Genomic DNA, 25,140 nt, shown 5'->3' on the forward strand with positions numbered 1-25,140 from the left:
AAAAAAAAGAAGAAGAAGGCTCTTTTGGTCAAAGAAAGGCCTTGTCAACATTTCCTCTTTCTCCTAAAGTCTTAGGAAGATCGCTTCACAATCAATCGTTATTATTGCCAGCTTCTTTGTTTGCATGAGATGTTCTTCTTTAGAAAATTTCGCTGCTATTCTTCTTTTCCAGATTGTGGAAAAGGGTGAGCGGATTCCCAACTCAAGGCCCTACACTTGCAAGTTGGTTTGGGATATAAATAGACTACTCTAAATATTTATTGGACTGGACTGAGCTTGGGCTTACAATATATACAGCCCGATGTGGCCCATCTTGGAACAACAACTTGCAACTTGCAAGCCCAATAGCTAGGCCTTGACCCAACTAGACATGCATTTTCACTGTAACATCATGGTATACTTATAATAACTTGAGTTCACTGTGACATGGCTAAACCAGACACAGCTTAATTGACGACATTGCGAATTGGTCTCAGATTACGGCATGTTCAACCACGGTGCGCAGGGCATTGATCGAACCCGATCTTTGGGAGACGTTATGGATGTGGTTAGGTTTTGCAAGTCTCTATTGCCAATGTCTTAGGTATGAGGGGGAATAAGAGATGATTGGGCTTAAGCATCTCTTTTTTTATGGGTTCTTCATTTCTACAGTTTGGTGTTTTATTACTCATCTTTTTCATCAGTGGCCTTGTAGGTTGTTGTTACCTCAAATGACAAATAGAACCTCTGTTGATAAGAAAAATTTTCTGAATGATTTGGATACTTGAATTTTGCTTGCTATCAGATATACACTAAAATTAAAACATCAAACTGCCGTAAGCAATCATGTAACGCAACCCTCTTTTTTCTATGTAAAATGATGGAAAAGCCATCAGGATTCATTGAATCCAACTCTCTAATTTGGATTTTAGATAATTTATTAAGGCAATGAAACAAGAGAATTCTAATAGCCAATGTGTGATTCTGGCCGCCTGCAATGATGATGATGGAAATGGAATACTTGCTACTGAAAACGAGAGAAGTGACTTTGATTTGAAACGGGCGACCACCAAATGATAGCAATGTTATAATTATTTTATATTTTTCCCCTCCTAATCTTTTTTTTTCAGTTATAAGTACAATAAAAGCGAAGGGTGCACACTAGAAAATGGAACGCAGATCAATTTGGGCTTGAGCTCCTCCTAAGCCACATATATACTCAGTCCATCCATGATTTTTTCCTTTCTTTTTTGAAAAAAAAGGGGTTATGTTGGTTAGGCTAAAGATGCTTGAGGCATAGTTTGAGATCGCCAAACTCAAACGTAGTGCTTAATGGGTTTTTTGGGTACATCCAGCTAGAGACCGAATGCAATGAGCTAACTTCATCTCTAATGACAAACACCATACGCATCTGCCAATAAAATTTGAAGCAAATCCGAATGGATCGCATCATCGGGCTGCAGCAACGAACTTACAAAGAACATAGTTTGATCTCCAAACTCATTCTTAGCCCTGAATCAACCTTGCAAGTGGAAATCTCCTCTCAGGCTGCAAGATTTTTTTTTTTTTCTTCTAACAAGTACAAATATATCCAATAAAATTAGAAAGCAGAATATCTCGAAGTGCCCGAAGTAGCTCTTCATATCCAGCCCATACGGTACTATCCGTATGGCTGGCCATATAAGCGGCCGCTCAATCCGTAGCTTATAAGATTAAGTTTTTAGAGAAAGAACTATAAGATATAAAAGTTTGTTTATATATGGCAATAAGCAAGAAAATTTTCTGGACCATGCAATATAAGCCATCCTAGTACAAGACTTGCTTATTGAACAGGAATGCAGGCCACATAGAAATCAGTCCTGTAGTTCATGAAAATACTTGGCGGGTGTGAAGAAATATTACGATGGACATTCACTGGTGAAGCTGCTTCCGTTACACATATAGAAGGAATCTTGTAGCATTCACTCGTCCACTTTTATTGGACTTTCTGAACCAATGATGCCGTCACCAAGGATATATTGTGCTTCACAATGCTCCGACTAATTGGGACCCACATTGAATACTTTTCCACGACCGGATGGTCCAGGTTTTAAACTTTGCCACCTACCGATGTTGACGTGTCAGTTCTCTAGTAGACCAGCAGACGTAGACTGGAAAGATGGGACCCTCGAGCAATTTGACGCGGGTGCATCTTGTAAATGATATTTTTCTACAATATGGTATATTGGTATTAGTATAATTAACTTTGTTTATCAAACATCTGGGTTATATCTTTTGCATGATTTTCTGGTGACACCAAATATTGGTTCGCATAATTATAACTTCAAAATCTATAACAAAAAATGAAATGCATTGAAATTTGTGCAAGATACATAAATTGCTATACCAGTTTTCACATTCATGTCAAAAAAAAAAAAAAACAAATAATCAAAAGAAATAACATATGATGAGATAATATCTTGAAACCACCAGTTTTGAGATTCGGTTGAAAAAGAATTAATATGTAAAATACATGAAATACATCTATCTTATCATAAATCATCATGTAGTATACGAATAATTATCATAAATAATTGTTGGAAAAAAAATGGATTGCTCAAAACACGTGGATATATCGCCGGCACTTGATGGCGAGCGCGACGGCGGCAACCCTCAAGGCGCCCGACCTCAAGACGCCCAACTTCAGTGCGCCCGGCCTCAGAGTTTGCAGCCTTAATCTCGGTTAAGTTGAGCTCGATCGACCTCAAGCCCAAAGGAGACCCAGTCAAAGGAAGAAGCAGACCCCTCCAGTCCACCAAAAATCAAGTCCCCCTCCTCCTCGTCCGGGGTCCAATCCCGCGATCTCCGCGCCAGCGACTGTCAACGATTAAATGTACACGATCTCAACGGACCTCTAGCCAGTCTAAAATCTCGGGCCGTCCACGGCAACTTATTAATTCACGCGATCACGTCTAATCATTACGGTAACTCATTAATTCGCACAGTCACGTTCAATCACAGGTAACCCCTACACCCCTCTTATAAAAAAGGGACTTCTTCCTTCTAAAAAGAGATATTTTCTTTTACTCAACCTCTCTACTGGCTCCACCAAAAACCTCCTTCTGACTTAAGCATTGGAGGATCAGCGCCGGAACTCCTGGCCATCGGCTTCTGCAGATCCTCCGGAGAAAGCTGTCCACCGCTGCCCCCCCTGCCGGATCTCCTCCTCCTCAGTCCGTGGTCACCCTCGGGTCCAGTTTCCAGCAACAATAATCATGCAGCTTACTCGCTAGCCAATATTGGTTATCGCTCCCCATCGGAAGCAAACGCTAGAGTTAGATGTGTAGAGATTGTTGGAAAGTTGTTTTACGCTCAATAGCAAGTACTTCCCAAATGCCGACCAATCTAATCATAGAAAAAGCGAAGGTACCGAAACCAAATAATACAGATCTTCAGTTGTTACAATACCAACCGCAAACCAGTTTAATGTGTATCGCTTTTTTTTTTTTTTGGATTAAGTCTACTAGCACAATGGTGGATCAATCCAAGTATCCAACTGCAAACCAATGTTGATACACGTGGAGAAAAATAAAAGAAAGAGATAAAAAATGGAGGGATAGTGATGGATTTGTGTGTGTTGGTTTGTGGTTGTGCTGGTCCATCGAGCCAATAGATGTTGTCATGTGGGCCAACCAATAAATTTTTCCCAGAAGAGGGGATCAAAAGTTTCCAAGCCTTACATCAGCGGATCATGCCGGTCCACCCTGCCACCAATAGAATAACAAACAGTCAAACATACGGAACGCCCGTTCTTTCCCCCAGCATTTCACACCTGCAGACCTTTCTGACGGTATGAAATATTTATAAAGGCATTTAAATAACGCTGTTATTTTTCATTATCGCCCGCCATTTCTTGTTGGTTGTAACTGCCGTTATCATAATCGTTGTTATTTAAATAGTAGAAATTCCAAGCCATGCATTTCAGGGTGAATAACGGCCGTTGGATATAACGGTTTTGTTGAGGATCCGTTAGAATAACGCCCCGGTTTCGAAATACGTGGGGAAGCGAACCACTTCTTTAGAACTCTCCGTACGTACATGTCCTCGATCACCGTATGAGTTGTGCCGAACCACTTCTTTATGTCGCCCCATCCGGATACATGATACATCACCATCCATTTCCAATCAAACGGTCGATAGTTGGCAACATTAGACTTACAGCATGCTGAATCCACTGACCGCGACCAGTGGAGTAACAAGTCACCGCCACCCCATCATCTCCACCGCTTCCTCCTCCTCCTGCTTCTTCTCCTCCTCCCTCGGCCGCAGCTCGTTCCGTGGGCGCTTACGATGGACCCGACCGGACTCCCTCCATCCAACCACCGCTTCGGGCTGATCCCCCCCAACCCACGCGGCGTCGGCGGCGGCGCTGGCGGCCACCGGCGCGCTCACTCCGAGACCTTCCTCCACCTGCCAGATGACCTCCTCTTTGACTCCGACGCCGACTTCGGCATCTCCGACATCGACTTCCCTTCACTCTCCGACGACAGCCTCTCCGCCAGCGACGCCGTCGCTGCAGGAGGAGGCCCGCCGCCGGTCGAATCCAGGAGGTCGGATCCGCCGGCTGGGGAGCAGAGGAGGGCGGGGAGGGCTGCTGGAGGTGCTCACCTCAGGAGCCTCTCTGTCGATGCCGCGTTCTTTGAGGGGTTGGCGTTCCAGGGGGCGCCGGCCGCTGGCGGATGCGGCGGCGGCGGCGGCGGCGGTGACGGGGTACAGGATAGCAGGGGGCTTCACCGACGGAGCGGATCAATGGACGGGGCCACCTCGCCGTTCGAGGGCAGTCGGCTTCGTCGTCGTCGGATTACGCCAAGAAAGCGATGGCGGCGGATAAGCTCGCCGAGCTGGCCCTGATCGATCCCAAGAGGGCGAAAAGGCTTGATTTTCTCTACTTTCTTTTCTTCTACCTTTGAATTTCACGAGATTTCTTGAAGTTAGGATATTGGGAATTTGTATTCTGGGACTCGTATCCAGATTAGTTCGAATTGTGTGGGGGTTTTATGAGTCGTAATTTATCGATTAACTTCGAATTGAGACTTGCCATCCTTATCATTTAGATATAATATTGGGGAATTCTGTGGATCAAGTTTGCCATTGGGATTCTTTAATATCGAGCAATATCCTATCGTGGTTTACTTGATGGGGTATTTGAGGGGTTTTGTTTGCTAAATTTTTGTATATCTTTGTTATATAAATTAATTTCCTACACGAATGTTTGCGAAGTCGAGGGCTTCCAATGTTCTGATACGTGAACGGCTTTACGCATTGCCAGAATCCCCCCTTTTTGTGATTTTTTGTCGATATCGTCCTCCCAAGAAGTCCTCTTTTTTGGTATTTTTGTCGATGTTCTCTTCTTTCTGAGATGAGATTTCGGAGAACTGTTAAATTTAGATATGCTATCCTTATATTCTTTTGGATATTGCCTCTTGCTTGGTTTTCAAAAATCCATACTTCCAGTTTCCTTCTTGTTCCTTAAAAATAAGAAGTTTGCGTGAGCATCTGTTGTACCTCACTTTACGAGGTTGAAAAGAACGTCGATTGCATGTTATGTACTGAAAAATGAAGGGGATCTATACTTTAGGGTGGACTAGTCTCGTATGCTATTTTTATGTTTACTCGACATGCTTATTCTGTATGATTCCTGTGATAGTATTGCTAAACTATATTTCTGAAGTAAAGATTACCTTCTATAGGATTCTTGCAAATAGGCAATCTGCTGCCAGATCAAAGGAGAGGAAGATTCGGTACACTAGCGAACTTGAACGGAAGGTGCAGACACTTCAGACAGAGGCAACCTCTCTGTCAGCACAGCTAACGCTTCTACAGGTAGGAGTCAAATTGGCTACAACAGTTCATTGTTCATTTAGACTTTGATAAATCATTTTGTTTTGCTTATCATCTTCCACTCTCATGTTTATCTGAGCAAAATTCTTTTAATGTGGCACTTGAGAAAATGATTAATTTAGTAGTGTCAGGCTTGCTTCCTGTATGATGTGTTTGCATCTCACTTGATTATTTGATCAAGATTGTTACCAGGGGCGGCTCAATACATTCTGGGGCCTAAGGCGAATCCAATGAACGAGGCCTTTTTTTTAATAATTTTTTTAATAAATATAAAATACTTAAAAAATATATAAAAATAGATAGCTATCAAGTACACTATTTTAACAAAGATACATGAATCTAACAAAAGATAGACAAGAAGCCTTTTTAATTTAATATAATTCTTGAATGGAAGCACATAAAAGTAATTATACTAAATGAAGAGCCATGAAACTGATTAAATAACTGAGATAATGCTTGGCAATACTGTTTACCATGTCAAGCAAGAGCCAAATAGGAAAAGGTCATCCCATGGCACTTCATGGCAAGGTAAAGAAAAGAATTTTTCCATAAAAGAACCTCTCTAGAAGAGAAAGTAGGGTCATTATGGGAAATTCACCCCATCCCACCATCTCCCCTTCAAGTAAGTACCCAAGCGGCAACTGCAACATCACAGCACAGCAGCCATTAAACCCCCTCCCTCCTTTTCTCTCTCTACCACCCAAGAGGGGAGAAGAAACCGAGAGGAGAAAACTAAAAGAATCTCCACCCTCGAAGAAGTCCATCTCCAATCCCCCTATCTTTCTTCTGGATGGCCCAGCTGGATCAGGAGTAATGTGAGGGAAGGAAAACCAAGACCAAAACCAAAAAAGAGAATGGATGAAAGATAAGAGTGGCTTCAGGCGTCTATCAAGCCAACCAAATCCCTCCTCTCTCTCTCTCTCGCTCTCCCCACCCAAAACAAAACTACTGTCCCCAACATCCCAAATTGCCCCTATGCAGGCCAGGAAACTCTCCACCTCCTTTCCATCAAGGGAGAAGACTCGTAGCCAGCCCCAGATCGGGGCCTTTGCTTCCTTTTGGTCAGCCTCCCGGGGGCCTTCCATTGGCCCGGGGCCTTAGGCGACCGCCTCAGTCGCCTAGGGCTCGGGTCGGCCCTGATTGTTACTGCCAGCTACAATATTCCAACCTGATATTATTCTGCTACATTTTAAATCGCTTATTCATAGTTCATTCTGTTTGTATCTATAGCAAGTGCCAAGTATATCTATGTTGGACCTTGCCAAGGTGGCTCTGAGAATAAGCTATCAAACTCAATGCTTCCCCCCCCCCCCCCAAAAAAAAAAATATTAGTTAAGAGGTGAACGCTGTCATTGCATCATTAGAATTACGTAATCTCATAATTGCTCGAGTAGATTGTATATGTATTGTTCTTGGTTGATACCTGGTTTTGTATGGAATTCTTCATACAATTTGACTGTGGTTTTTAACACCATTTGGTTTTGCTAGCCATTTGATCTTCTTTCTGCAACATGTTGGTGCAAATTTCCACACTGCACATCCTATCAGGGTCTTCTTAATTACATTCTTGTATATGCACCTAGTCTAAACCTTAAGCAAACACAAACATGTTACCATCAAATAGGCTGTCTTTTTTTTTTTGTTCCTTCTTTTAAATAGATAGCTGTTGGTTGTATATGTATGGTGCTATCATTTTTTATAGAAATTATAGTTGCTGAATTGCAAATGTTAATATTGGGATTGGTTGGAGGTGGAATATTGGTTTTTGGTTTTTGGTATTACAACTTAGGCCATTCCTGGGGTTTCTGCATGATACGGTTTTGAAGCTTGAGTTGTAAACTTTTCTGTATAGTGTTCCACATGCCTTCTCTAAGGTCTTCTATTGCTGGTAGCCCTGGTGTTTTTCCGTAGTTTGATGTCAGCAGATCAGAAAATGTGTTTTTTTCTGAAATCATTGTAGCAGTAAAAGGTATATATGCCGTGACAACTTCCAGTTCTTTTTTGTACTTCATTAATAGTTCTATTTTGCATCAGAAGTTTTAAGGAAATCTAATCTGAATATTTTTGAGCTGATTGAAACTGACCTGATCAGCTAAACACGCTTAAACTAGGTCCGGTGGGGGCTCGTGCACATACACATAAAGAAGAGCAGGCACATAGAATCAAATTATCTATAATGTTCTTTTTGTTATATTGGCATCTGTTCTTCGGATAGATTTCCACTCTTGCCCTTAAATTCATTTTTAGATTTTAAATAATGACTATATGTGTTTGTTGGGATTACTTACATAGTCCTCACCCAGAAATGTCCAAATAATGTCAAGCATATTTACATTAATGAAATATTTAATTTCGTATGAATGGTTCATAAGCGGGTTTAGGCACATAAATGTATAATAAGCACTAACATGTGTTATGGTATGCTTGCAGCTAAAGTTCATGTAAATTGGATCTTTGATGTGATACTAATAAATGACGTACCTAGTTCTTTTATCTTACTTGGCTCGGGATAAAATATGGCGTTTGATATGCACCAGTGGTATAGCAAGTTATCTTTTTGATTCAGGATATGAATGGACATTCACATGGCATATGAGGACATATTATCTTGTTTTTAAAGTGGCTTTGGGGTTATTGGAAAAATTTTAGAAGCTAATTTGCTTATCATCTAATCAAGAATTCCAAAGTTTGTTCGCTGCAAGATGGACTGGTTGCATCTACAGTAAGAATAGATGGGCTTGATGTTAGCAGTTCTGGTCAAAAGAGAACTAGTCTTAAGAAAATTTATGTTTTATAAATTTGTATGGATAAAGAAAGGTGAGTGCTTAAAGAAAAAGAAGCATTTAGGACTATCTACCAAAAGACAAATTTTGAAGTATACTGGTACAGGTACTTCAACCGTCAAACCAAGCAAAATGCTGAAAGTACAAGGAGAACCTAATTCAAAGATTCCTATCACAGAAGCTAAGACTTTTTAAGAGTTTTTTTGAGCATTTGCTAAGTGCCTTAATGGTAGATGGTTGATATTGTTCCCCTTCTTATGGTTTGAGCTGTATAATTAGGGAATGTTGCAAATTGGAGCTCTTGCAACCTATTATGTCATCTTAAGGACTTGAAGTCAATCAACCTGTGCCTTTGTTTCCTTTTACTCCTTTACCTTTTGAGAATCTACTATCATGATGTATGTGTATGCATATTTATAATAGTATATATGTAGGTTCTGATGCCTATTCTCTACAGTGGCAGGGAGGGTAGGAAGGTACTGCTGCCACTTTTCCTTTGAAAAGCTGTAGAAGAGTTGAGAGCAAGGCAAGAGCATAATAAAAGGCCATGGCCTTAAAATTGCGTCACTTGTGAGAATATGCACCATGAACTGAACTAAGACAAACGGTTAAGAAGCTAAAATGGAAAATTTGGATCCATGACATGGGGAGATTCCTAGCTCTTGCTAGAGTAATCCTACCAACCAGTGTTGGCAAAGAGAGTTCTCAAAGAATGTTGTGAAAATGTTATTTTAGAATACTGCTTAATTGTGATAGATAATATGGTCAAGGTGCTTCAACAAAATGGATTGGTGGTATGATTGGAGGAATTGTCATTAAGTTTGTTTATTACTTAGGTAACTTTAGTTGCTATTATAGTTATAGAGTTGATGAGATCGGCAATGGTAAGGAAGAGGAAGATTAGATCTATGTTAGGTTTGATCAGATCAAAAGGTAAATTGAGAAAGCAAAGAAGGTGTGGCAAGCAAATTTGGAATGAATTGGACAAGGATATGAGATCTTTTTCCCCATTATGTCCATGTAAGAAAAAAAAAAACTTGGAGATGCAAGCTTTGATTTCCATCAACAGGAAGTGTCAGGGACCTGAAAACCAAAATTCATGCTTTTCAGTTGATACATACTCACGAACAGCAGTGCGCACATTGCCGCACATTATTGGCACAAGTTACGAGCCAAAATATCATTTAGAAATGCAAACCTCATAACATTGATATTAATTATCAAAAGGCTTTGTCGGCAGTGATTGCATAATGTTAGACAAATCCTAAAGAGGTAACTTTGGACAAAAAAAAAAACAAAACAAAAAATCATTCGAAGATAGAACTATGCTAAAGATTGTATTTTTAGAAAACTAAGGGCATGTTTGGATAATCTAGCAAGGGATCTGGCCTATACCTACTGTATTCAATGGTTAGACAGCCTATTTGGGTATAGCCCATATCAACCAAATTCCATATTGCCCGGAACCCCCACACCACACCACCTCCGTGCCCCCCCGCCGTGCGTGCGGCCCCCACTCCTCCCTCCGGGGATATGAATTAGGAGGAATTTGCTTGATGCAGGCCGTGCCCAAATGGACTGCCTAATCCACAAATCTAGCATGATTGGGCTGGATTTCCTTCTAGATTACCCAAACAGGCCCAGAAGAGTCTTTTTTTTGTAGAGAAAAGTGTCTAGGAAGTGTGTAGACCAAATCTTCAACAGGTCCATAGGTAATACTGTTGAACCCTCAGTTACTGCATCTTATGCACATCGTACTCAGGATTCAGGCTCATTGTAAATTATATTGGGGACATTTCTTGAAGGCTTCTCCAAGGTAATTTTTTATCAATAATGATTGAACAGTGAAAAATGGGAGAACAGGGTACTGTTGAAGAGTCACGAATCCAAATGCTGATTTCTATTGATAGTTTCTTGTTCATCATCATACCTATGTTTAGATGTAATTTATCAATAACACCACCATTACTATCTTGGGAAGTTTTGCCTTGACTAAAAAGGAAAGGTCAAGGTTTTAATCTATTTAGTTTTAAGGGCATTGGCATTTTGATTCAGACATTTTTTGGCTGATCTTGTACTTGTATCTTTTTCCAAATATGACAGGATATACGGCAGAATGGTCAAAAAATAATATCATTTATGTTACTTTATATCCCTATGAGATTGAAAACTTATGCAAAAGTATTTTTATCGGGAATACTTTCTTGTTACAGTAAGACTCAACAATTTACATTTCTGCATAGATGACCAACTGCAGTGTATACTTTTTTTATTTGTATTTCTTACTGTCCTTTAAAATTTCCTTGATACCTTGACATATGCACGACTACTTAACTCAGCATTAGTGCAACGATGAAATTTCCAATTTATATAATATTCCAGAGAGACACCACTGGTTTGACGACAGAGAACAGAGAACTCAAGTTGCGGTTGCAGGCCATGGAACAACAAGCAAAACTTCGTGATGGTATGTCTCTGATGCATTTTCAATGTCCTCTATGCTGATCTAAGCTTAAAATTTTGGTGTTTGCATTTTCAATATGCCATCACATTGACAACTAGATTATAAAATTCCCATGATACGTAATAATGAGTTTTAGTTTAATATGACGCCTTAACTCTTCCTGTAAACTCCACATTTAGAAGGATTAGGTGATTAGCTACATTGAACACGAAGTTGTCCGTTATCTTTGGTTTCATTTATCAATCTGACAAAATTGATAGGATTGCAGTGGTGTTTGCTTGACTAATAAAAAAACTGTCTGCTTTTACCAACCACTGAAAATTGTAGCGGTGTAAGTTGGCAAAAAGTGTGCAAGATCTTAATTCTAGTGCACAAAATGTTCAGTAGAAGAATGGAAAGATTGTAATAATTTCACGCCGTAATCTTGTTTATTGTTCTCAGATTCACAGGTTGTGGTCAGTTATTTGGTGCAGGGGCTCTTGACAGAAAAACAACTTGCTATCTGCTACTTGAAGACACCAACGCTAAATATGGAGAATTTCTATTACATTTATGTTACTGATTGTGTTTGGTTCTTGTACAGCTTTGAATGAGGCTTTGAGGGAAGAAGTGCAGCGGCTCAAGATAGCAACTGGACAGCTTCCAAACATCAATGGGAATTGCTTCAATGGAGGACTTCAACAGACTGTGCCACCCTATTTCTCCCACTCACATCAGTTACCTCACCTGAGCGGACATCAGGCTCAACATCACCATCAATCTCCATCTCAGAGTTCTTCAAATGGCCAGTCTCTGAGTGGTCCCTCCCTGAGTGATTCGATGGACTTCATGTGAGGACATAATCATCTGTAGCTACAGTTTCAGCTACCTGTGACTATATCTCCAAAAGGAATTCAGCCAATGTGAAGCATAGTTCATGTATACTAATGCATGTCTCCTAGGGAATTGTTGTTCTTTTGTGTTAATTACAATAATATCTGTATCCAAGATATTTGATTGGAAGTTTGTTTTAAAAAATTCAGACTGATATTTCTCTATGCTTATTGTAACTCCGTACAGAAGTTGCTAAGAGACCTTTCTTCTTCAGGATGAAAGGCGGTATGAGAAATGCTATCTAACATTTATCAGAGGCAGCATTTTTTTTCCTTCTTTCAAACACATGATATGGAATTTTTGCTTTAATGTTGCAATGGACAGAACTACACATTTCGTTGGTTTTGAATGTCAATCGTCCTCAACAACGTTCTCTTGTTTTTAGATGAACCCACCTTCTTGAACTGGAGAGCTTTTAAATAACAGCAGTGCCTGCTGAAATATTAACTGGATTTGTTACTACATGTTAATGATTTTGGGGAGCCAGCAGATGCTCGGCAGTTGCAGCGTGCGGTGGTAGAGCTTGAAGGTATAGAAATTCACTGGTACACAGGGAGGGAAGGCTTCTGACAAAAGAGAAGGGTAGTCGTGTGTATCAAAGTGACTGTTAATTTATGTTCTGGTCCTTCAATTTGAATGCAATCCTAAAATCATGCCTTGCTACTCTATTCCTTCTTGTGCTTAATGTTCGCATGCCTGATCTCAAATGGTTTTACCTCATCTTTGTGCCTCTTCTCACTATTAACGCGAATGATTCTAACTAAATATAGCACACTTCAACCTTAAAATTTTTGCCCCAGTTATTCTCATTTTACAAAACACTGGCACTAAATTATGAAAGCAAACGATGCTAATATGATTATGCTACTGTTGGTCCACTTCTTAGTGCAAAATATGGTTCCGCTATGGGACAGCACCATAGGTTCAAAATGCTCATGAATCAGAACTCTGTGTTACTACTGCTGAGATCTGTTCCTCAAGAATTTGCAGCCATCTGTAATGAAGATGTCACAGCAAGCGAATTATATCATAGCAAGACAGAAAGGATCCATTCATGCAAAACCAAACCTATTAGTACCTTTGGCTTTGACATATGGAGGCAGATGATAATTTTGTTGTTTGTAGGAAGGAAGATGCTCATGAGGAGACATGGGCCCTCAAGTATGAATGTCAGTTATGGGAGCAACACAAGTGGCACCGGAAATTAATACTTAGATTCTTCAACACAAGTGGTACCTGACCTGTCTAAACCAGTTGAATAGTACTTAGACTATATGCTATTTATCTCGTCCAGATGATTGGCTAACTAGTTGGTCCTAAATGGTCAATAAATGGTTCAATCGGAGCCATGCAATGACGGTTTTAGATGTCAGCAGGCATAAAAATGATATATCTTCTTGGATCCTTAAGATTCCAATAAATAAATCCTGTGCAGTGTGCAAGTAGGGCAGTATAGATGCATCTAAGAGGGATGTGAATCTATCCCAGCTGGTCCCCAAAGAAAATTGAGCTAATAAGGGTCTTATCCTTGTTTATTTGATTAATTTTTCCACCATTAATTTTTCATATTTAATGGGGAAAAAAACCTATAGAACATGAAAAAAATTATTTTTTACCAATTAGAGATTAAGATATATTTTTTTCTAAAATAAACTTAAGCATTTAGATTGGATAGGATTATTTTTTTTTAATAATAGCATAGTATATATTTTATATTTTTTTTTAAAAAAATAGATGCTCAACTAAATATAAACTATTTATTAATATGCTATTTTTTATATTAAATATGTATATAAATGTTATTTTTTAGATATTATATATTAACTTTATAAAAAATATTTTTATGATGTTTTTTTATTTTATTTTTCTGCAAATCAAATGCGTGCCTCGGCGGCCGGTGCGCATTTGCAAGAATGGAGGCCGGACTCGGCAACACTCCTTCCCGCTATCCAGGATAACGATCGGATCCCGTATAACATATTCCTCTCCCTTAAATCGTGTATCCGGAATTCCGGACCTTACCCTCTGATTCCTCTCGATACAAGTCCCCGGACCCGAACCTTTTTACCTTCCTTTGTTTATTTCTTTTTCTGCCCTCGAAGATTCCAGAAAGGTTTCATTCCAACGTTTCGCGCTCTTTCGATCGCCTCCCGCCCTACTCGCTCCCCCAAAAGAACCATTCTACCGCCACCGCAACCCACCCCGCCGGCCCGCCCCTATATCACGGCTATAGGCTCCTCTTTTTTTCCCTCGCCTCGCTATCGCCATTGCTTCAGTCGTTGGGACCATAGCTCTGGGCTTCCATCCGATGGGCTCGCCGCGACGGGAGGTGGATCTCCGGACGGCCGGGATGGAGGGAGGAGCGGAGGAGGCGATCGAAGAGGTCGGGGAGAGCTCATCTCCGCCGAGAGGGCTCGGTCTCGGCGGTGGGGGAGGGATCGCGGCGAACGACATCGAGAACAAAATCTTCACGCGGTTGGTGGGGAACGGGAATGGGGAGGCCGTCTCCAATCCCGACTTCAAGGACCAGCTTGAGGCCCGCTTCAGCCGATTGCCCCACAGGTGAGGTTGAACTGACCGGGATCTTGATGGGTTCTTGGTTTTGTTTGCTAGGGTTCTTGATGCGTATTTAGCTTGTTTAAATTTGGATATGGTATTGAAACTGGATGCCCTTTTGTTTTCTTTTTCATCTTCTTTAATGAATTTAGTAGTTCTTTAGATCTTCATGGGATTGTAGCAGTTCTTGTTGGTTCTTGGTTTTTTTCCTTTTTCTTTTAAGTTTCATCCCGAATCTTGTTTTGAGATGTTATTAGGGCAGTTGTTTAACTATTTTCTGGTGTAAGATGCTTTTGATTTAACTTTTTTGGGAAAGAAAGATTCATCTTTCCAAAAGTTGTAAAACTCGAGTAGCGATCCATAATTGAAACAAGCTCTCAATCATTTACTTGCATTTCATGCTTATACAGTTTTATTGAATTATGTGGAAAATAGGTTAATGTCCGTGATGGGTAGCAATGAAAACACAGCTGAAGTTTCAAGAACACTTTGCTCTAGTAGTTCTCAAGCTATGAAGCCCTCTAATACAGATAGCTTTCGAGCGAGCAAAAAAAGGAGGTCAGAGATATGGAATCATTATAGTGAAGTAGAAGACCAAAAAGACAAGGCCAAATGCAATTATTGCCATTTTATTTTTTCAGCCAATCTTAAAAATGGGACAAGTCATCTTCACAGACACACAAAGAACTGTAAGTCCAAAAAAAGTCTTGATAGGAGGCAGAAACAGTTAATAGGTAATGTGGCTTCAAAAGATGGTGTTGTATTGAATGAGTTGACTCCCTATTCATTTGATCAAGAGAGAAGCCGTGAGGATCTTGCAAGAATGATAATTCTACAGGAGTTGCCATTTATAACAGTTGAGCACCCAGCTTTGCAGAAATTTGTTAGGGACCTTAGACCTGAATTTCATGTTGTTTCAAGAACAACATTGGCATCTGATTGCTTTAAAGCATATGAAAAGGAAAAAAGAAGACTTGATGATTTGTTTAAGGCAAACTGTGGAAGAATCAGCTTAACATCCGATATGTGGACATCAAATCAGACATTAGGATATATGTGTCTCACTGCACATTACATCACTAATGATTGGAAACTTAAAAAGCATATTATCAGTTTTAAGATGGTTCCTTCACCACATACGGGCTTAGTCATTAGTGATTGTATAGCTAGCTGCATTTTATCTTGGAATATCGAGAAAAGGTTGGGTTCAATCACTGTTGATAATTTGCCAGCAAATACAATTGCAGCCATGGAACTTCAAAGAAAATTTAGAAGAGATTTACTTTTGGATGGTAAGTTCTTTCATGTGCGTTGCTGTGCACATATTCTTAATTTGATTGTGAAGGACGGGTTGAAGATTATGGAGGGTGCTATTCATAGGATCCGTGAGGCTGTTAAATATGTAAAATCATCTCAAGCAAGATTGGAAACATTTATGGAAATTGCGAAACAATTAAAGATGAATGATAAGAAAAAGATATGCATAGATGTACCTACTCACTGGAATTCTACATATCTCATGTTAGATGATGCTATACAATTCAAGGATGTGTTTATGCGACTTGAGGCACAGGATTCTAATTTTGAAGATGCACCAACTGAGGAAGATTGGTCTCAAGGCACTATTATTTGTAACTTTTTAAAAGTTTTCCATCATATAACTAAAATTTGTTCACAAACAAAAAGTCCAACTACAAATTTGTATTTCTATGAAATTTGGAGAATACATATGCTATTGATTCAAGAATCTAAGAGTTCAAATGCAGTTGTGACAATGATGGCCTTAAAGATGCAAGAAGAATTTGACAAATATTGGAAGCAATGCTCTCACATTCTTGCCGTAGGGGTTGTTCTTGATCCAAGATATAAGATGAAGCTTATTAAGTATTGCTTTCAAAAAATCTATGGTAATGGTGATCGTGCTTCATTTGAAATCAAGAAAGTGTACGATGTTCTTCAAAATCTTTATGATGATTATACAATTTTATATGGTGCAAATGTCGCTCATGTTCAAGTGGAGGTGATGGTGTCTACATCTCATGGTAGAGGAGATGAGAGTTTTTTTTTGCAAGACTATAAAAAATTTATCCGAGAAAAAGAAGTTGCCCAACCTTCCAAGTCAGAAATAGAGATGTATTTGGAAGAGAAGGTATTTTACGATTTTTAATTTGGATGCTTGCATTAAAATATAAGTCAATATTACTAATAAAAATGACTTGCAATGTACTTTTTTTGAGCAGGTTCATTCATTAGGGGATCAAAATTTTGACATTCTAGACTATTGGAGATTCAATGAATCAAAATATCCAATATTGTCTAGGATGGTACGTGATATCTTGGCAATTCCTGTTTCTACCGTTGCATTTGAGTCTGCCTTCAGCACTACTGGCAGGGTTTTGGATGATTTCCGTAGCAGCCTATCCCCGGATATGGTTGAGGCATTGATATGCACACAAGATTGGCTTCGAGACACCTTGCCTCATCTTGCAGGTTCAATTTCTAGAACATCTCTAACTTTATCATATACTAGTGCTTTAAAACTTTTCAATTTTTAATTTTATATTTTTTTCATTTGTAGATGACCCACCTCCTCATACTAATTACAAGGTTGAAGATTACGAAACAGCTATTGTTATTAGCACTGATGATTAGCTTATGTAGGTAACAATCATCTTCATTATTATGGTTCTATTGTTAAGAATATTGTAATTTTTATGCATAGTTTACTATATATCTATTATCTAAGTGAAAAAGAAAATTTTTTTGCAGCTATTTTCTATCAAGTCCAGACAACGTTGGGGTGCGACTTTGCGAACTGAAGAGTAAGAGACTCTTGTGTGATTACATCTCTCTCTCCCTCATTCTCATGTAATGAATGTTTGGATTTGTATGTCTCTCCATGTGAGGGCTTTGCCTAAGGCCTTTTAAACTGGCTTATTGGGCCTTGTAATGGGGCTAATCCCACCAGGAATGGGGAAATATATCAGGTTGCCTCTTGCTTCCTCTATTCATCTGTCATCGCATTGAGCTTTATCACTTGAATCTTGTAGTTGTCCGTTGATGTTCGAAACATTATTATTAGGTTCCTTTTTGATTTGTCCTGTCCACTTTATTAGGTCTTGTGCACTTCTATCTTGGTGAAGTCAAGCTCCAATCCATGGTCCACACTAACCTCAAAGGCACCAAGAATTTCATTGCGATCTCTTAGATCCTAACTTATGCCCCTGTTGTCATTGCAGGATTCATGGTTATACTACTTCTTGCTTTGCTTTGTGATGAAAGTTTTATGGACATGATTGCCCCCTTAGTTTTGACAATTCTTGATTCTATCCATATATCAGGAGTCAGATTGTTGATGAGTTTTTTTTTTTTTATATAGTCCTTTGATGAACTGGACCCGAACAAACAAATCCGACCCGGACCCAAACCGGACCAAATTTTTTTTGGATTGGGTCCGGATCATATATGAATCCGACCCGACCCGAATGACCTGTTGGATCAGAAATTGTAGTCATGAGTCCGACCCGACCTGATCTTCAATTAGATTGGGTTTGGGTCCAAAATAGCTGATTTTCACTGTAACGAGAAGGACAAGGACCAAACTCGTTATTGTCGAGTGCTCTGCAATTGATAAATTCTTATGGACTTGTTGTAGCATACTCAACAAGGTCAGTTAGAGATCTAATCAGTGGAAATTCCATCTCACTGTGAGGCACTTTTAGTGGGGTGCGAGATTACTTATTCTCCTATTCATCTTCTTTGTCATTTTCATAATCTTAGAGTACCTTTGAATTCGCATATGGTTCTGTAGTTTCTTATTGTGGGTAAACAAGCCCATAGACAAGAAATGGCTGTAGAACAGGCAGTCACCTCCTCCAACCAAGCGCAATGGGCTGCTGAGGCATTCAAGCCAGCAGATCCTGTGCATCCCTCTGGCTGCTACAGTGACAACCATGGTGGCCCAACATTATGTTAGTTTGACATCCATGTATTTTACTTTTTAATGAATTCAAACATATCCATACCACCAACAAAACATGAATTATATGTTTGGAATGCATGAACTCCAAAGAGGAACAAGTTACCAACTTCTAGAACACATCTTAGGAAGTTATTGACCATCAGAAGCTACATCAAGGCATGTGAGTTATGGTTGAGGTTGCCTTGCTTGCAATGATGTCCTCACAGGCCAACACCATACGACTATCTCCGTACCAGTGACCTTGATCTTGTAGGTATCATGATATTTGAAATTGGGTTTGATTTTCGTTGGTGGTTACCATATGTGTCTGGTATTATCTACTAGTTTTGTTTCTCCTGTATGGGTCCTGTGTGTGCCTAGCAGGGTCCTGCAGGCCTTTTAAACTGGCTCATTGGGCCTTGTAATGGGGCTAATCCCACCAGGAATGGGGAAGTATATCAGGTTGCCTCTTGCTTCCTCTATTCATCTATCATCGCATTGAGCTTTATCACTTGAATCTTGTAGTTGTCCATTGGTGTTCGAAACATTATTTTTAGGTTCCTTTCTGATTTGTCCTATCCACTTTGATAGGTCTTGTGCGCTTCTATCTTGGTGAAGTCAAGCTCCAATCCATGGCCCACACGAACCTCAAAGGCACCAAGAATTTAATTGTGATCCTTTAGATCCTAACTTATGCCCCTGTTGTCATTGCAGGATTCATGGTTGTACTACTTCTTGCTTTGCTCTGTGATGAAAGTTTTATGGACATGATTGCCCCCTTAGTTTTGACAATTCTTGATGCTACCCATATATAACTTTATGATTTTCACATTTTGCTATATTTTGGCAATCTTGGTGAGTGAATGACATCAAGATGGACCAAAATATGGGATTATTTTGGCCAAGGTCGATGGCTGGAGAAATTTTTTTTTTAAGAAAAAGGATATTTCGAGATCTTGACCAACCTATAATGACCAAGGCATTGGAATATCAGTGGGGGTATTTGAGATGAGATTAATTTTGTTTTGGACATTGATTTTAATGTTTAACATTCTCAAGCTGCATTGGTTTATCAGCTGTGGTAATAAGGTTTAATAGTTATAAATATACTTTATTGGTGAGTAGTGCATTTGAAGTTGATATTTCGGCTAAGATCTTGCATAGGATGAGAGCCATGATTTTCAATTATTTATTCTTCTTTTCTAAGTTTAGTGGTGTTATATCAATCCCATAGGTTAATATTGATAGATCAATTCTTCTTTCTTGCAACTTCAAGCTAAAAATTTCAAAACTATTTTGTCATTAGCTTCTTGAATTTATTTAATGCTGGATTAGTGTCTGTCTGTAAGTCCTACTTTAGATGTATATTGTGTTAGGAAATTTTGAAAGCACTAGAGTTGACTCTCAAAGATGTTTTGATCGTTTTCTGTATTGGGTATTGTAAGAGTCAGAGCTTTTTTTTAGAAGAAAAGAAGACTTAGTTTATCAAGATAGCCTTAAAAGTGTCCTCATATGATCCTTAAAGTTCAGATGAAGTGGACCTCTGTTTACTGACAGAAGTTGACTCGATCTTCCATTTCTGGATTATGGTCTCTGCCATCATAAATTTGATGATATATCATCATTTTTGAAGTTCACTTGTTTGTCTTCTACTTGTTGCTGAAACACATCGCTGTTAGAAGCTTAATCATTCATCTTTTCTTGTCTAATGGACCAAATGATAGATTTTCCGCTATGGGCAGGAACTTTACCATGCGAGTCCCTCAAGATAATTAAGGGGCATTGTGATTCTATTTTCATTTGTGACAGGAATCTTTCTCAAGTCCATAAGTTGCTGATTTTGCAATGTTATGCTCAGGATACAGATGGTTCGCCCTAGTAACTTGAGGCAGCTATTGCGAGAAATGAGGTATCACTCTCGGTTGACTGGAGTTGAAGGCCTTCAAATTTCTTTATTGATAGATAATTAATTCCATCACTTGTACTTTTCATGAAATATGGATCATGCTCTTTGTTTATTTTTTTTATATAATGCTACCACTGTTTTGCTTCAGATTGACTAGGCTAAGGAGAACAACAGACCTCAAGCTTCTTGGATATTCGAGTCATGGAGTTATTCCCATGATTACCTTCTGAAGCTCTAGCCTCTAGATGTATATTTTTTTAGAGTCTGCAATGAATGCTTGTGCATCCTATACGTTTGGTTGGAAAAAGTTCTTGCATTTGGTTGATCTATAGGAGGATACATGCGAGAAGTAGGATACAGTTTTTCGGGTGGTACACTTTTATGTTTCTGATAATCGGCATCGTTATTAAATTAACCTCCAAATTCTAAAACATTGCAAGAATTGAATGTTTGAGAACAGCTTAGGAAATGCATTCATTATGTGGATGCAAGATCACATTAACCATAAATGTCCAATTTACAATTTGCTTGCTTGCTTCTTTATTGATCTGTAAAAATATCTAAAAAGACCCTTCTGTAATGAAAATTTTCTTTGTTAGAACTGATCATACCTTTTGATAAAGATCATGTTCTAGATTCATCACATTGCCCAAAAAGGATCTTGCACTAGACAATATATTGTGTCTACTAACGTAGCCCTGCTCTGCATAATTAGCAGCATATCACCTCTTCTATTTTATATGGTTTTTGGTAACATGTAGGTAGTATGGGCTAATTCAGTTATGCTGGAGTCTTGTGTTCATAACATTGGTTGATGTAGACTCATGCAAACATAGCATACTTTCGTTATGTAGCAATTCTGTAGCTTAATATTGCAATCATCACAGACTAATATTTCACTAATATGCAGCATATGTACCCTTCACAACATAGCTTGATGAAACCTATTTGGAATAATATGCCTGTCGATGTGCTTATTCCTTCCATAATTTGCATCATCTTGGACTTCATAACCGGGATGACTTTGGCTTATGTATCCTTGCCTACCTTATGAAATGTCAGGATGGCATATGACAAGATAAAACCTGCTTCATTTAACTTGGTCCATTATTTTATTTTTGCCTTGCTCTTTCTTTCTTCTTAGGTTGTTTAGTTGTGATGAGTGCTTCATTTATATGTTCCAACTGCCTCAAAGTTAGATTGCAACTTGCCATTGATTTACGCACCCAGACTTGGCAGGAAATTGTGGAAACAGGCAAACAGGAAATAGATGGTTTAAAGAGATCAGAGAAATAACTGTTCCATATGTAGATTAAAGGCAGTAGTGGTGAATGAAGTTTAAGAGCCACGAATCTAGCTGATGCAATGTGCCATTATTTCAATCTCACGGTTCTTCTGTGGGTTTCTATCACAGAAAATGCCCCTATGAGGAGCCAAGTTTATATAGTCTCTCTCAGCTACTGGTTCATGGGTCAGAAACCACACTCAGCACACAATGTTGGTGGCTACTGTGAATACTCCATTTCCTCTTTTATTCTTTTTACAGGCAATTATACCCTGGGGCAAATACCAAGATTGTTGTGTTTTTAGTTTACTGTATTCTTAGACTAGACTGTACTATGGGCTCAAGAAGAGAACCTGATCCTAGTGTTGGTTGACTCAAACAAGAGGGTTCTAACTAGATGCTTAGAACCTCAAAATCAAGATTCGTCGTCTCGTTACTGGACTTCGTACTGGTGCCATATTAGTACAGTATTGGTATGATATGGTATGAATTTTTTTTAACGTATCGATATTCGGTACGCCATCTATACCAAGTATTAGTACCAAATTGGTACGGTACGGTATATTTTGTATTATTTGGTTTGGATCGGTATGGTATAGTATATGCTATATTTCAAACTACTGGAAGGGTCGCATTTTGTGACAACTGGCTCATAAAGCACACTAATGCATACGTCCCATGTTTTAGAGCCCAGCTTTTGTCAGTAGTTTATTATCATGCGGAGTACTTTAGACTTTAGTCCACAAATATACTAAAAAAAGAAAAAGAAAAAAAGAAGAGAGATTTTCACTCAAAAAGCCCTGTTGCTGTATGCTTAGACCTTGGCAGGGATTCGATCAACTAATTGCAGGAATCTTCCATTTAAAGTGCCCCAACTATTTCATAACCCAGTCCAAGCCCACCGTCACACTCATCGTCAATCACCGCCGTTAGACTAAAAAAACCCAAATCCAACGTCCGCTGTCGAAGCATTACCAGATCCATCATCCCATCGATGAGCATACAAACCCATCATCTCCCGCCGATGCCCTTCTTAGATCCATTACGAGGTGGAGCCGGAAAGGGTCCTTTTAAGTAATGATGGATCATGGATATTGGATACTCCTGTACACGGCAGCCATCGATACTTGATTGGACGGCTATTAGATAATCCCATCCTTCTATCACATCATATCTCAGTGTGGTCACGTCGCCGTCAGCAGAATTAAACTAAAAATAATAAACTATAAAATAAAGCATATAAAAAAAAGAAAAACGACAAAAAGGAGCAGCAGGCAATCTATGCGGTCAAATTGTCAAGCTTCGGAGCACCACTCGGTCCTTTATCTTTTTTCCATCCCAGATCTTTGTCTCTTTCGTACGTGTCAGCTTTCTATTGGTTGAGAGGACATGAGTTTGGGGCTAGAAAGCGACGGGAATTCACCTGCTCCAACGATCTTCCCCAGATGGATCCAGCGAAGCATTGGTGCTTGAGAGCCTCTTTAGCTAATGGATACTTATATGGGCGTTTCTCGCTGCTATGGGAAACGGATGAAGGAAACGCCATCTAAATTTTGCTGGTAATTCATGACAATCATACGACGCAACGGTAGAAAAATTCAAAGTGAAAATGGCCGAGTAATATTCTCTATTCTCCGTGGATTCAATAAGTTTTCTCATTCATCCATGTTACAACTTCAGCATTATCCATAGTACTTTCTAATAAAATATTTTTTATATATATGTATTACGTAAAAGATGAAATCTTAGACAATAATTTTGCGAGGAAGGGTGACTCTCGTCCAAATAATGTAAACCCCTAAATTTATATAGAGACAATATTTAAACTACAGAATCAACTTGGTTAGCGGTCACCTTAAAAAATATTAAGTTATTTCAAAACTATGTTTTCAACAATTATGATTACTATAATACTATATTATTGTATGTAATGACCGCTTCTAGAAAATATAATGCACAATAATTGTTAGCTCATTAATAGATCAAGTTTTGGATACCCACCCATCATTTTATTGAAATTAGCTTGACAATTCTACTAAGTCATGGGACTTGAGTAAACCACTGAGAATAAATCTTTAGCATTACTTCTGATCCGTCTTGACAAGATAAAGCAAAACCAATATTGGAAAATAGGAAGTTATAAGGAATAAATAGGAAGTTATACTTTACTCCAGTGGTCCAAATAAAAGCGAATTAAATGACATGCATTGAATAGTCACATGAAATGATTGAAGTACACAAACATCCACAAGCTTTGCATGTGGCAGTCTTCTTTTGGACCAATACCAAGCAACATCTTTTGTCCTACGGACCATGCACTTTTTGTTCATGTTCATGGCATGTGAATCCGTGACTTCTTTTGCAAAGCGGGCACTTATTACCAAGCTCCCCGCCGCGTGCACCTAAACATTATGAACTATTAGGCAGGGCATTGAATGATATGCCTCGGTGTAAGTGGATGCAAATGGATGAGTCTAGATCAAAACCAAGCCTGGTCTCCTTTTGCTTAATGTTTATAGAGTTAGTCCACATTTACTTAAAAAGTTTTAGAATGATTCCAAATCCAAGTCAAGTTTGGGTTTATTCAATACCATACAAGCTGAATTCCACTTAATATTTTGAATTTCTTGATCCATGTTTGTTACTTTGTCTCAACCTAATTGGTAACCAGGAGATAAATCTTGATTTGGAACTTAAACATGACTAATGTTCTCAATTTGGAGCTTAACAGGTGTTCGACAATGCCTTTCTTTTTTGACTAGTATTCAGCAGCAACAACCGGAGAAGAAGGGAAAATATATATATATTTTTTTAATTTTAATGTTTTAGATTTTTTTCTAAATGTTTTTGTTTTTATAGCCCGTTCTTTCTAGAATTTTAGTTTTGACTCTTAAAGTCCTTTCTTTCTTATTTATTTTCTTCTCACACCCCATAATTTTAGGAAGGTAATTTTAAGATTTAAAATCTATTTTTTACAATTAAATCATATGATTTAGGCATCTCAACAACTCCTGCTTATGTTTAAATATAAGATTTCAATATATGGGGTGCAGATTCATGATACAATTGTTATAAGAGAGTGAGCTTTTACATTCTCTCGTGAGCGCACAGTCATATTATGCACATTTAAGCATCAAAGATCACTCTTCAGAATTTTTATTATATATAATAGAAGATAAAGAATTAGTAACCCTTGTCTCCTAAGTCCAATCTTTTTCATATATTTCTCCAGGTACAAACTTAATTATGAAAATATAATGATTAAAAAAAAACAACAGCCAATTAGCAAAAAAAAAAAAAAAAAAAGAACAACTCAAAAGTATCACCATCGGCGGATTATATAATGTTATCTTTTGGACTATTATCTGCTTACAAATTAGTATTCAACAATTTGAGCACGGAAAAGTCCCCCAAATTAGAATCTTCCACAATCATATGGTACTTTTATGCAAT

The 25,140-nt window shown here is 38.7% G+C and overlaps 1 protein-coding gene and 1 pseudogene across 7 annotated transcripts; both read left to right on the top strand.

The window, feature by feature from the left end:
• Positions 1–4,191: 4,191 nt before the first annotated feature.
• Positions 4,192–12,251, top strand: LOC103703162 (annotated as a pseudogene).
• A 1,796-nt stretch (positions 12,252–14,047) lies between these two features.
• On the top strand, positions 14,048–21,186 carry LOC108511147 (zinc finger BED domain-containing protein RICESLEEPER 2-like). 7 transcript variants are annotated; one of them, XR_005513599.1, is made up of 7 exons: positions 14,048–14,541; positions 14,971–16,684; positions 16,776–17,025; positions 17,114–17,196; positions 17,305–17,357; positions 20,306–20,405; positions 20,551–21,180. XR_005513599.1 is itself a non-coding variant. In XM_026803017.2 (5 exons), exons 1-4 carry the CDS (start codon positions 14,288–14,290, stop codon positions 17,185–17,187), a joined length of 2,292 nt encoding a protein of 763 aa, XP_026658818.2. In that variant the 5' UTR covers positions 14,048–14,287; the 3' UTR covers positions 17,188–17,196; positions 17,305–20,299. The 7 variants fall into 7 exon arrangements, 2 of the variants coding, with proteins under 2 accessions (XP_026658818.2, XP_008784138.3); XR_005513597.1 differs by having other exon boundaries at positions 20,355–20,405; positions 20,551–21,178; XR_603420.4 differs by having other exon boundaries at positions 14,049–14,541; positions 17,114–17,192; positions 20,355–20,405; positions 20,551–21,178.
• Positions 21,187–25,140: the final 3,954 nt, after the last annotated feature.

The sequence above is a fragment of the Phoenix dactylifera genome, chromosome 10 (assembly GCF_009389715.1).
Source record: "Phoenix dactylifera cultivar Barhee BC4 chromosome 10, palm_55x_up_171113_PBpolish2nd_filt_p, whole genome shotgun sequence".
Lineage (NCBI taxonomy): Eukaryota > Viridiplantae > Streptophyta > Magnoliopsida > Arecales > Arecaceae > Phoenix > Phoenix dactylifera.

Excerpts from the sequence above, each read along its gene's own strand:
- LOC108511147 (XM_026803017.2), top strand. The coding sequence starts at position 14,288 with ATGGGCTCGCCGCGACGGGAGGTGGATCTCCGGACGGCCGGGATGGAG. Across the intron at positions 14,542-14,970 it reads TTCAGCCGATTGCCCCACAG|GTTAATGTCCGTGATGGGTA; the intron begins GTGAGGTTGAAC and ends TGTGGAAAATAG. Across the intron at positions 17,026-17,113 it reads CACCTTGCCTCATCTTGCAG|ATGACCCACCTCCTCATACT; the intron begins GTTCAATTTCTA and ends TTTCATTTGTAG.